General features: G+C 56.9%; 1 protein-coding gene across 3 annotated transcripts; it reads right to left on the bottom strand.

Moving 5' to 3' along the window:
• Positions 1–344: 344 nt before the first annotated feature.
• LOC102381173 (SLAM family member 9-like) lies at positions 345–12574 on the bottom strand. Of its 3 annotated transcripts, none has more exons than XM_025214357.1 (7): positions 7011–12574; positions 4929–5270; positions 4294–4587; positions 3616–3723; positions 3312–3388; positions 2547–2659; positions 345–2003 (listed from the first exon to the last, which is right to left on the bottom strand). In XM_025214357.1, the coding sequence occupies exons 2-6, from the start codon at positions 5260–5262 to the stop codon at positions 2552–2554; spliced, it is 921 nt and encodes a 306-aa protein (XP_025070142.1). In that variant the 5' UTR covers positions 5263–5270; positions 7011–12574; the 3' UTR covers positions 345–2003; positions 2547–2551. The 3 variants fall into 3 exon arrangements, with proteins under 3 accessions (XP_025070142.1, XP_006032633.1, XP_025070141.1); XM_006032571.3 differs by having other exon boundaries at positions 9863–12574; XM_025214356.1 differs by having other exon boundaries at positions 10056–12574.
• Between the last annotated feature and the right edge of the window lie 6 nt (positions 12575–12580).

The following is a 12580-nucleotide window of genomic DNA, read 5'->3' as shown; positions in this document are numbered from 1 at the left end:
GACTGTCCCACACCTCTCTGCCTCCCGCCCCCCCACAGAGATGCCCCTAGGGCGTCCCTGCCCCCCTCCTTCCCCCGGGCTGCATCAGGGTACAGCGCTGTCCCGGAAACCACGGGGCCGCACCAACCTCTTGCTCCCTGGAGGTCGCAGCTCTCAGGGGAGGCCTGTGGGGAGGTCCTGGGGTTTACACAGGATGACAGTGCGGGAGGCCTGAACCAGCCGGCTTCTCGCTGGCACAGACCCAGAATCCGTGTCTGGTTCCTGCTTCTCTGCGGCGGGGGGAGGGTCTGCGGATGCCAAGCTTGTTCCTCCTGCATGCCAGGCCCAGGCTGTCCCAAACCACATGGGGAGGCCCTGAATTGCAGGTGCCCCCCCTCCCAGGGGTCAGCAGGGCAGCCTTCCAGGTGCTGGGGGCTGCGGAAGAGCAACCTGGCTGAGGAAGTGAGCAGCGGGGTTGGTCGGTGGGGAGGATGCTCAGAGCTGGGCTGAGGTTTCCTCTGTGGACTCCAGACACTGGAGGATGCTGCTGGTAGGCAGGGATCCTCTTGTTCCTACAGCACCTTGCACACCAGCGCTCGTGCAAGAGAACTAATGCTAGTGAACAGGATGAGTTTGCACACAGGGACAGTTGCATAGCGTGTCTCGACCGGCCTGATGCACCCAGGAAGAGACCACGGAGCTGAACACCCCCCCAAACAGATCAGTCATAGGGACTTCAACCCCCTCCCCCCTGAAACACCACGGCAGGAGCGGCAGGAGCAGAGGTCCTCGGGGGACCAGTTCCCTTTCCTGGGGTAAGAACACACTGAGCTCACATGGGATCCAAACCACCATTGCTCTTTACTCAGTAGCACAAGAGATGCGGCCGCGCGCACCCTCGCCGGTTCCCTTTCGTCTCCAGAGTCCCCTGGGCTGGAACTTGCATCTTGTGCAACCCTAAGGAAACACCTTGAGGAAGAGGCTTCACAGCCTGTGATGGTGGGGAGCTGCTTGCTCAACTCCAGCCTGATCTCCCCCCAGGCTAGGTCCCTCCTGCCTGTGGGGGAGAGGAGGGGGTTGCACTCCTGGCCCCTCTGCCTGGGAGAGCCTGGCCTGGCCAGCATCCTCTCTGTCTGGCTGCTCTGCTGGGTCCTGGTGGCTGCACCAACTCCAAGAAGTCGGGTCCAGATGCCATCCTAACCCTCTAGCAGTGTGAAAGGGCAAAGGTCACTCCAGGGATCTCTTGCCTGCTCCCAGGCCTGGGCAGAGCCACAGGGCAGTCCTTCCTAGGGCATCCTGGCTGGCGTGTCCTGCTTGGCAGACGGGAGCAATCGAGCGGACAAGCCAAGAGGGATCAGGGCCAGCTCCATGCGCAGCCCCAAGAGCCTGGCCAGCCCTGCACCATCAGGTGGTAGGTGAGTACAGAGCCCCTGGCCCAGCCTGCCTAGGACTCACCAGCTCGCACACTGACCACCATCCCCTGACCCTACATTGGCTGCATCCCAAGACCTGCCCCCTCCGGTCATGCCTTTGGGGACCCCACTTGGCAAGGACCCTGTTCTGACACAGCCTTACTGGCAGGGGGGTGTGGGGCTGCCCCCAGGCTGGGGCCAGGGGAAGGCACTGGCATCTCCAGAGAAGCAGAGTCAAGAGCTGAATGGGGAAGAGGATCAAAGGAGCTACTGGAAATCCAGCTCTGGCAGGCCCAGGCGGCTGCAGCTCTGGAGCCAACAGACCAGCTGCTGCTGCTGCCACCCACATCCAGGCCCTGGGCCAGGCAGAGCCAGCTCTGTCCTGGGCGCCTGGTTTGGAGCAAAGCAGAGGGGAAGTGTCAGATGCGACAAGGACGCTGGGCAGGGTGTGCATGTGTGCGAGTGCACGCATATGCAAAGGCAGGCATGTGAGTGCAGGCCTGTGTGCGTGCGTGCAAGAGACGGGGGGGAGGGCGGTGGCTTTGGCTCAGGAATTTCAAAGCACTTCAGCAGCGATTTCAACAGAAAAGCCTCTCTCAGAGCCAGGAAGTCCTGTAAAAGAAGCACAGGAGCGTGAGCAGGAGCCAGAACCCGGGCGTCCCGACACTCGCGCCTTTCCCAGAAATAAGCAGGGACCCCAGGCATCCTGGCTCTCGTGCCTTTCCCAGCAGTGGGAAGAGAAGCCACGCATCCCCACCCGCCCAGGGAGGGGACCCAGGAGCCCAGCCTCCCACTTCCACACTCCCTTCCCAAGGTGGGGGGAGAACCTGCAGGCCCCATTCCCCAAGATCCTGCCTTTGCCTCCAGCCACAGCTCCCTCTGTCCCCCACTTCCCGGCAGGCTGGACAGGTTTGGTACCCTCCAGAGAGCTTGGTGCTGAGCGCCAGCACAGGATGCTCCATTCCCACAGGCCTCCGGAAGTCTGAGCATGCAGGAAAACCCTTTCCCTGTCAGGGCTTCAGGATGGACGGGGGTTTCCCAGTCCTCCAGACTGCCATGAGAGCTGACAGGCATGGCCCCAGCTCCGTCCAGATGGGAGCAGCCTGGATGGGTGCTGCAGACGCAGCCGGAGCCCCGTGTTCCCCACAGCCTCACCTGGCCTAGGTGAGGAGCTGAGGTGTGCTCAGCTGGACCTGGGCATAGATGCTGGTGATCGGTGTCATCGCTAGGAGGCTCTGAGCAGGGCTGTCAGGTGGGGAGCTCAGGATCTACAAGAGAAGGATGAGGCAGAAGTGGAAACAGCTGTTGGATCAGCTGCTGGCTGCAGGGGCTGCCCTTGCCAGGTCCCCTGTGGGGGTCAGCAGGGAGGTCCATGACCGAGGGTGCTCCCGGCTGGAACAAGACCAGGGAAAAATCACCACGGACCTGCCAGTCCTGGGAAACACCCTGCATCCAGCCGGCTGAAGAGAGCCAGGGAAGCCAAGGGGTTTTGCCAAAGTAAAAAATAGATGACATGGAAGTGCCAGCTTTGCCCCGTCCTTGAATGCAACTGCCTCTGGGGTGGGGCCTGGCAGCTGCATAACAGCTGCAGAGGAATATAGGACAGGGAATTAAGACTATGCCGCTCCCTTGCAAAGCGGGGTGTCTTGAGGTCAGACCCAGGCAGCAGTGCCTTGTCAGGGTGGCACGGGAGAGCTCTGCCAGGCTCTCTAGGATGTCTCCCAGCAGCCGGGAGAAGGAAGCTGGCAGCCACGATAACATCTCCCAGCTGGCAAGGGGCGATGAGGGCAACTGCAGGCTCCTGGTATGGGGTCAAGGGGCCAGGGTCAAGGCTGTGGCCTGGTGGGTCTGGGGATCCCTGCGCTGTACAAGTCCCCATGGGCAGAGAGCACCAGGACGTCTCCTCCTGCAGAGACTCACCTGCTCATCCCCCTCCGGTGGTCTCCTCCTCTTGATCTCCGCGTACTGGGGCTCACTGGGACAGTCTCGCATGGGGGCTGAGGAGAGGGCAGGATTATCATGTATAGTGAACAGGCCTCTTCACTGAATAACAAACCCCAACTCCTCATCCCATTTCACAGATGGGAAAACTGAGGCAGAAGGCAGGAATTTGCCCAGAGGCACCCAGCAGCAAAGATGGGAGCAGGACCCAGCCCTCCCAAGGCCCGTTCCAGTGCTGGGTCAGGTCTCTGAGATGGAGCTCCTGCAAAGAGCAGGGACCCACCTCTCCCAGCTGCCTTCCTCCTCCTCCTCCTCCAGAGCCAGGCCCCGAAGCACACGGCCACGGCAACAATCAGCCCAATGCAGAGGAACCACGTCCACATGGTGGCATCTGCAACCAAAAAAACAGCATCGCTCACCATCTCCCAGAGTGGTTGGGTGCAGGGAAGGATGTGCCCCCCACCCCTGCGCAACACACCACAGCCTGGCAAGAGCTGGGGGACTGTGATAGCTCTTGGTGCCAAGCAGATCCTACAAACAAGGATTTGGGACCAGGGGAACATCTGGCCAGATGCTTTAGGGATGAAGCATGGTGCCCAGATGTTCCCCGGGGGATTTCGGCACCTCTGTCCTCATTGCTTTCAATGGGAAGTATAGGATCCAAGTCCCATTGAAACCAAAGGAGATTGCAGTGCCCAAACCCCTTTGGGTCTGTGCCCCTGAGGAGCTTGCAATGGTATGAATCAGTTCCCAGGCTGGCAGGGGAATTACTTGGTGGGTCCTGACCTCCAGGGCTTGGTTTGGCAGCAGGGTTTAAAAGGGGATGGGGATTTTAAGGAAACAGGATCCGTGTGCGCTGTGCAAATACACACACATAGCCAGGAACCAGCTGCCTCCTGGGTTCCCCTCCCCTCACCCATCGGCTGCTTGACTCTGAATCCGCCAGGAGAACAGGCCTCACGTGTGGTGTTGCTCAGGCAGAGGCTTTGCATGGCCACAGAGGTGCTTTTCCGGTCGGCGGGGTTGCTGACGCTGCAGGTGTAGGTGTCGTTCCAGGTGCCTGGGGGCAGAGCCAGGTGCAGGCTCTGGCCATCAGCCGAGACGCGATGCCTCGCCAGATCTTGCAGGGAGTCCCCTGTGCCCCAGGTGATGTCCATGGCAGCTGTGGTGGGCACCTGGCAGTGCAGTGTGAGGTTGCACCAGCCCAGCGTGCTGGGGTGAATCTGGCTCTGGATCTCGGGTGCTGGCACCAGCTCTGAGTTCGAAACAAGCCAAACAGAGGTGTTGGCACTGGGGGCTCTGAGCTGCCCGGGTTCCCCAGCCATCATCCGCCCTGCTTGGCCAGAGCTGCCTCTCCCAGGTGAGTCTGGCTCCACGCAGCAGAGCATTGTACCCCCTCAAACACGTCCCTAAGATCCCCAAGGGCAGCTTGCTCTGATTCCCCGTCCGGCTCTGCCCCTGGGCCTAGGTCCTAGAGGGGCAGACTGGGCCTTTGGGGTACAGACGGGAGGGCTGCAATCCTCCCCTGTACCCATTTTGGAAGCTGGATGGGCTGCACAGGGGCCCAGCACTAAGCATTGCTCCCCAGCCCCATACCGTAGACGGCGAGGTGGAAGTGATAGTCCTCCACAGTCGCTGGGGGCAGTTTCACGCGGGCACTGTACAAGCCACCATCATCCTTCTTCAGTTCCCGGATGCCCAGTGTCGTGGCATTGGGCACCTCTAGGCGCCGCCCGAATTGGTCACCAGGATCCAGCTGCTCCAGTCGCCCGGAGATGAACTCTGCTATCACGATGGTACGGCCCAACCCTGTGTTGAAGCTCCACTCTGTCGACTTCACCGACACTCCTGGAGGCAGGGACACGGACAGCCAGGCCGAGCCACCCAGCACCCGATTCATTCGGCGGGCTGTGGGCTGTGCAGTGGTCATCGCGAGACCTTAAGAAACAGGACAATTAAAAAAGGAAGAAATGGTGGTAACAAGGGAGCCACGGTCTCCGTAGGCAGAGCCCCTGGAGGCAGATGTGTCATGGAGCCCATTTATCTCCCTATGACGTGAGAGCTGGGAAGTGTTCCCCTGCCCTGAATCTCACTGATGACCAAGACCCCAGGACACCTCCGTGTCAGCTCCCTACTTTTTCCACTCTCCCCACCCAGCACAGCCTTGCTGTTGCAGCGAGGCCCCGGCCCCTCTTCCCTGCAATCCTGAGCCCGCTCTGCTGCATCGCTGTGCCTGGCTAAGCCTCAATCCTGCCCCAGCCCAGAAGCAGTTGCTTTTCTGTCTTATTCTGGCTCTTGCTGAATAAGTCCCAGAGTCAATGCCTCCCAGTGGATTTGGGAGTCCCAGGGAGAGGTCTGGGATGGAGGATGCTCGCTGGTTGTAGCGCCATACGTGGTGTTTAGCATGATTGAGCTCAATCAATATGGTTTTTAGAAAGATTGAGTTCTGCTCAGTCTATGATTTGGAACTGATCTGGCTGATTTGACGGGGCATATGAAATAAATATATTATTATTTAAAAAAACCCAATTAGTCCCAGCATGAAGAGCCGGGAGGCAGGGAAGAGCCAGTCCAGAAACACCCTGTGTCCTGCATGCTGTCAGCATGAGGAATTTATCCCGCGTCTCCTGAGTCCCAGTGCAGGACCAGTGTCCCAAACCCTCCCACCCAGCTCCAATCCAACCCCTTTCCCCAGCCCCAGTTCCCATCCCTAGTGCCATTTCCACCCGAGTGAGATCCGTGGGCTTTGGCTCCAATTTTCTTGAAGAGGTTTGGGATGGGGAAGGCAACACGAAGGTTGGGTATTACTAAATTTTAATCTAATCCCCCTCCCCGCCCCCACCCCGGCAGCCGCTGCTTATTGCTCAGATCCAGGGCTTTGAAAGGGACAGGCAGATGCGATTACACAGAGAAAGGAAGATCAGGCTTTCACATCACAGAGCCAATTTTATATTAAAGCTTCCGGTGGCCAAAATAATGAGATGCTGATTTCCTGCACTATGCAGAGCTCTTCTCCAGAAGGTGGGGGAAGGGGTGACTTCTTAATGACATTTAATTATTTCTCAGCTCTGAGCTCGGCCAGGTGGATTTATCTGCTTCTCTCTTGCCTGTTTGCACACACTCTGGGTCCGTCAACACGGCCGATTTGGTTTGCAAAGTCTGCGAGCTGAAATGACAGAACCACAGGCCAGCGCAGAACCCAGCAAACCACAGGCTGGGTTATAACAGGCGCACGCCCAGCACATGTGCCGGCACCTGGTGCACGGAGCCGCAGGCTTCGGCGGCTGAGAGACGCATGCCACACACACACACACGCCCCCGCCCCTCCTCTCTGAAACCCACCACCCCTTTGGAGAAACACCAACACCAGAGTCTCGCTCTGGCTGAAGCCCCTTTGTGCAGCTTGTATAGTGCAAAGGCAGCTGCCTCTATACCTCACGCTCCAGCTTGCACCCCGCTTTCTACCCTGACCGCAGCACCCAGTGGTCTCTATTATATGAAAATAATCTAGAGCAGGAGCAGAGGTGTGGGTTTATCAGCCGCTCATGGTAGCTCAGCGATCAGACCCCAGGCCAGGCTATGCTCAGCCTCTGTATTAGCTTGTGCAATAATTTAAACCCAGCCCAAGCAGGTGTGAAATGCTGGTTTGCCAACAACAGAGAACCAGGATGCACCAACCTGTGCTGATCCTGGTGTCTGGGTGAGCTCCAGTGCCACCTGTGTCCTTCTGCCAGGAACAGGTTGGTGTCCCAGAGGTGTGCCAGAGGCAAGGCTTCCGTCTGCACTCACTTGCTACAGAATAATAAACCTGTCCCAATATTTATCCTCAAACATGGTCTCTGCAGCTCTCAGCCTCACCCGCCTCTGCTCAGCTACCTGCCTGCTGGCTCAAGGCCGGGGCTTTCCCTTGGCAGGTCTTGCCATCAGTGTTACGGACTCTCCTGCCCCCTCCAGCTGTGCCTGGGGCCGCGACGTGTTGCAGAACAGCAGAACAGTGCCATTTTAGATCCGCTTTGGAGGGGATAAATGACAGCACATGCTGCTGGGCACCAGAGGATCAAATCTGTGGAGTTTAACCTTAAAATAGATCTGGGGCTGTCATCCTAAGCCTGATGTGTGTGCAGCATTAAGGTTTTATTTAGCCATGGGGCTGATCCAGAACGGTTTGCCTGGCCCCCTCCAGTACAGGGAGTTCTGACCCACAGCTGCATTTCAACAACTGGATCGGAGGCAGGTTGGGAACCCCCCCTTGGTCTTTGGGGAAGGTGAACGCAGAGACCTGGGCCAGCCTCGAGGGAGATTTTTGTTATAACAAGGATGAATGAATGTATGCTATTCAATGCAATGTCTATTCGCTATTCAAAATGCCACATTGGCCCCTTATCCACAAGCCCCGGGAGGAAGCATGAGGAGCTGCACTGCTGCCAGGAGAGGGTGGAATTGCAGAGGCAGCCTCTGCTTCTGCAAAAGAGGCAAACATCAGAGGTCCCAACCCCACACCCAGGGGCCCTGAGCCTTGTGTGAGTGGTATCCAGCACCTTGTCTAGCTGGCAGAAGTCTGCAGAAGAGAAGACGGAGGGGGGCTTTAATAGCAGCCTTCAACTACCTGAAGGGTGGTTGCAAAGAAGATAAAGCTAGGCTAGTGGTTTTTTGGTCCACAGACCCCTGAGGGCATGCACATTATATCTAAGGGGGCCACGAAAGACAACTATGATCAATCAAAAGTACATGAATACCCACGCTTACAGTTCAAAAGGGTCCACACCTCCATCTGATTGTTTTTAGGGATCCACAAATGAAAAAAGGTTGAAAACTACTGAGCTGGGCTGTTCTCAGTGGTGGCAGGTGACAAAACTTGGAGCAATAGGCTCCAGTTGCAGTAAGGGAGGTTGGATATTAGGAAAAATACTCTCACGAGGAGGGTGGTGAAGCACTGGAGCAAGCAACCCAGAGAGGTGGTGCAATCTCCATCCTTGGAGCTGTTTAAGACCTGGGTAGACAAAGCCCTGTCTGGGATGATGTAGTTGGGGCTGGTCCTGCTTTGAGCAGGGGCTTGGACTAGACGTGACCTCCCAAGGTCCCTTACAATCCTCATTTTTTGTGTCCCATGCCTGACTTCATCCAGAAGCATTCACAGGACTCAGCCCTGCCGCTCTGCCTCTCCATTCCCTTACTCCAAAACAGCACAAAGTAAATTCTTCTTGCCCCCCAGACCTGCATGGTGGGGCCTCAAATTCAGGGCACCCCAGTATGAATCCATAGGCCAGGGCCAATTCCCTCCGCGTTTGGCTAGAAACAGCTCCCTCCACCCAAGGGCTAACCCGCCGGGCATGAGACGAAGACAGTTTTCTGCAGATTCCCCGGGCTGCAAAGTGATAGCTTCCCAAGGCAGCTGGGACTTGTGCTGCGATTTCCTCTTGGGACTTTGAAAGGAAGAAGGAAGAGAGCTGCTTTGAGGGGCTTGGTTTTAAACTTAAACTACAGAATAGCACCCACCAGGACACGATGGAGACCAGCAGTTCTCAGCCTCTCCCTCAGCTCGAATCAAATCAGTAATTACAGGCATCTTAAATGTCCTGCCCCCTAAGCTGGGGTCCCATCCTAACCCCACAGCTTCCATGCCAAGAACCCACACACTAGCCCTGCACTGAGATAAGGGGTAACATCCCCTCCCAGATCCAGAACAAAGCAGGGGTGGGAACCGGCTCTGTCTCTCCTCTGACAAGCCAAGAAAAAACCAAGAGCAAAACAAATCCGAAAAAACACTCAGAGAACCGAAGAAGCATTGCTCAGACCCTTTAGATTTAACCCCCTGGGGCTGGATGAGTATTCAGAGCTGCAAAGCACCTCCAGCTCTGAGCAGAGCTGCTTTCCTTAATGCAGTGAATACACAAAGGAATCGAAGAAAGAACTTTTTTTTCAACTATTTAGTTGGTCTAATAAAAGATATCGCATCCACCCACAGAACCTTGCCTGCAAGTGAATCGAGCAACTCCACAGCACCGGCACAGACTCGCTCCTTTCCGTCCACCCAGCCAGACAGCCCCCAACCACCATAAAGTTTTCCCAGGCTCTTGAGTTTGTTGGGTTTAGCAAGGATGAGAAGGTTTAAACTCCTCTTATGACCCTGGGATTTCCGGTTTTAACCCCAGAAATATGAAAATCTTCTAGAACTACAATTTATGAAAATCTTCTACAAGCCAGTTGGTGAACAAGCAGGTAACGTAAAGCCGCTATTCCTCATGACCGGCAGCTGCATATAAAAAAAATAGCAGCATACCAAAAAATAGCAGCCCAACAGCATTCACCTGGCACCCAGCACCCTCCCTATCTCCCACCTGTCTGACTTGCAGCACTTCAAGCCAGGCAGGAGCTTCTCCATTTCTCTAAATAGGTCGTCTGGGTGCTAACATGGGGGAAAATGGGCAAAGAGGCGGCTGCAAACCTTCCCCTTGTTTTCCCAGATCTGTCTCCTGCCCTTGTCTCAAGCTGGGAAGACGTGGGCTACAAGCCAGCATTTGCCCACTCACCTGCCCAAGAACTGAGCAGCAGCAAGGCAGGGACAGAAGCCACCTCCATGCCTTTCTCTCCACCTGGAGCTCAGTGCTCCTGAGCTAGAAGCAGCAGGACTAAAGAGCAGAGGGAAGAGTGGCTCCACCTCGCTGAGAATAAGCCACCTGTTTACTACTAAACACCTGTCTCCCTGCCTGCGTGTTAGCTTACCTGCCCAGCAGCCGATCAGTCTTAGTAGCATCCCTGGGACCAGGGGGCTCTTGCAGGCCATGCCTTCAAGCACTAGCTGCGAAGATCTCGGAGCTGCAAATGCTCAAGGGGAAGTGAGAGTGCATGCTCGTCTCCTCGCCCACTGAGCCTGCACGGGGAGGGGACATAGGTAGAAGCCAAGGGCTTTGCAAGCATCACAGAACAGGCTGCTTCTCCCTTCCAGGCACTTTTTGCACTCAGAGCTGTCTGCCCACAGCCCCTGGGGGATCTCAGTGCCACTCCCAGCCCTCTCCCATCGCCTTCTGCTTCATATTTCTGTCCCTTTTAGCTCTCCCTCGGGCCGGCCACCATAAAGCAGCCTTCCCAACACTCACTAGGGCAGGCCACAGCTCTTTGCCGCGCACAGCCAGGCATGATGATGGCCATTTTATAGATGCACCTATTCATGGCGCCCATTTGTCCCCTGCCCCAGACAGGGCTGTGGGCGGCACCCCAGGGGCCCGCAGCTCCCTTGTCACGAGAGCTCAGCTGCAGAGGGCAGGCTGCTGTCTCTCAAGCTGCAGGGCAGGTCACCCTTGCATTTCCTGCCTGTGGTCGACATGGCCTAGTTACACAGAAGCCTGCGTGACAGCAGTTTGGCTAAGCCAGGCTTGACCGGACGTGTGCTAATTACCCTGCCGGAGTAGCACGCGGCCTCTGCCAGCGACAGCATGGCCTGTCAGGCTGCAGCAGGTGCCTGAGGGCAGGTCCCGCACCACCCTGGGCTGCGGTCCCCAAGGAGACAGCGGCTGTTTGGACCAGAGCAGGCTGGAGGAAAAATGCCTGCAGGAAAGCGAAGCAGTCCCGGCTGAGACCTGGCGCACACAGCTCAGGCATGTGGCCCACTTGTCTCAAGGGAGCCAGGCTGCAGCTCCCATCACTCGGGGGTCTCCAGCCTCAGGCAGGAGAAACAAAGGACTGAGCTGTTCCTGGTTGGGGCAGGATGTATAGCTCTGGGATCACCAAATAGGGAAGTGGCAAGAGGTGAACTTCCCTATTCCCAGGGCAGGATTGTCTGGGAATGCAAAGCACTGGGGCTGAACAATGGGGCAGTGAGAACCAGAGATGCTCTTCTTCTTCCCCACCCACCTCACGTCCCCACAGACAACTGCAACCGGCTGCTAATTTTCATAGTTTTCTTATATTTGCATGAATGCACAGGCACACCCCGTCGGGAACAGATGCGCGCCTTGCTACATGTGCTCACAGAAGTGGGGAAAAGAGGAGAGGACTCTGAGACACGTGGGGGTTGGGGTGATTTCTTCACACATGTACACACACACACACACGTATATACACATGTATACACACACATACGCACACACGTTTCACAGGAGATCTGCCTGCCAACTCATCCTCACTTGTTTCATCCTGATAATGCCCCATGTCCCAGCCCAGAGCCGGATCCTTTCTGGATCAAGGACAGAGGGGGTAACCCTAGCACCAGCACTCCCCACCCATCCTAGCTGGATACATGGAGGGAAACGGGAATGGAGATACCCCCTTTATGGACAGCAGTAACACCCCCCCAGGGCAAGAAGGGAGTAGGGCTGGGGATGAGGGTCTTGGACCCCCAGAAAGCTGCTCTGGGCAGGGCTCAGCTCCACGCTTCACCCCAGGCTGCAGCCTGCTGCCATCGATGGGAGGCTCAGGCCTTTCCCAGGCACTGATCCCACCCTGCTTGCATCCCAACTCAGCTCTAGAGTTGTTAGGGAAGTGCATGTGAGCAAAGTGCATCTCCTGACAGATGGTCAATACACCTTTCAACAGGACGCTTCACCCAGGGCTGCAGCCTGCTGCCATCCATGGGAGGCTCAGGCCTTTCCTAGGCACTGATCTCACCCCCTCCCATCCCAACCCAGCTCTAGGTGTTGTTAGGGAAGTGCACATGGAGCAAAGTACATTTCCTGACAGATGGGCAATACATCTTTCATCAGGTTCCACCTGGTAACATGCACCTCCTGGCACCTCCCTGCTGATTTGCTCATCAGCACATCTACCATGGTCCTGGGAAAGGATACCTGTGAGCTTGGGGCTGCTCCTCCACCAGCCCCAGGCAGCCCCGTACCTTTCACCCACCCAGGAATATCATGGGGATGCTTCTTCCAGGCCTTGCGCTGCATTGCAACCCCAGCCGGCCCCGTCACCCTCAGTCCCAACCAGCTGCAGCAGCAAAGCAGGCCCCTCGCTCACCCTTCCAGCTGTCTGTCTTTACCCTGACAGCTTTTCCCCTCCCTAATGCTCCAGCTGCCTCTCCCCCTTGCTGGGGCTGTACCCTGGAGCCAGGCAGCACTGACCCTCCCCAAATCAAAGATCTCATTAGCGGATCAGTCCTGCTTCTCTTTGCTGCGTTGCCGCTCGCTGAGCACCACTGAACAACAAATGCAGCTCAAGGTCCCTGCACGTGGAGATCAATGGTTTCTTGTAGCCACGTCCTGTTCAGAGCTGGGGAGAGGCATTGCGACCCGTCCTCTGCCGCCACGCCG

Source organism: Alligator sinensis, unplaced genomic scaffold (assembly GCF_000455745.1).
Source record: "Alligator sinensis unplaced genomic scaffold, ASM45574v1 scaffold811_1, whole genome shotgun sequence".
Lineage (NCBI taxonomy): Eukaryota > Metazoa > Chordata > Crocodylia > Alligatoridae > Alligator > Alligator sinensis.
Note: the sequence above shows the minus strand (reverse complement) of the source record. Positions and strands in the feature narration are given on the sequence as shown.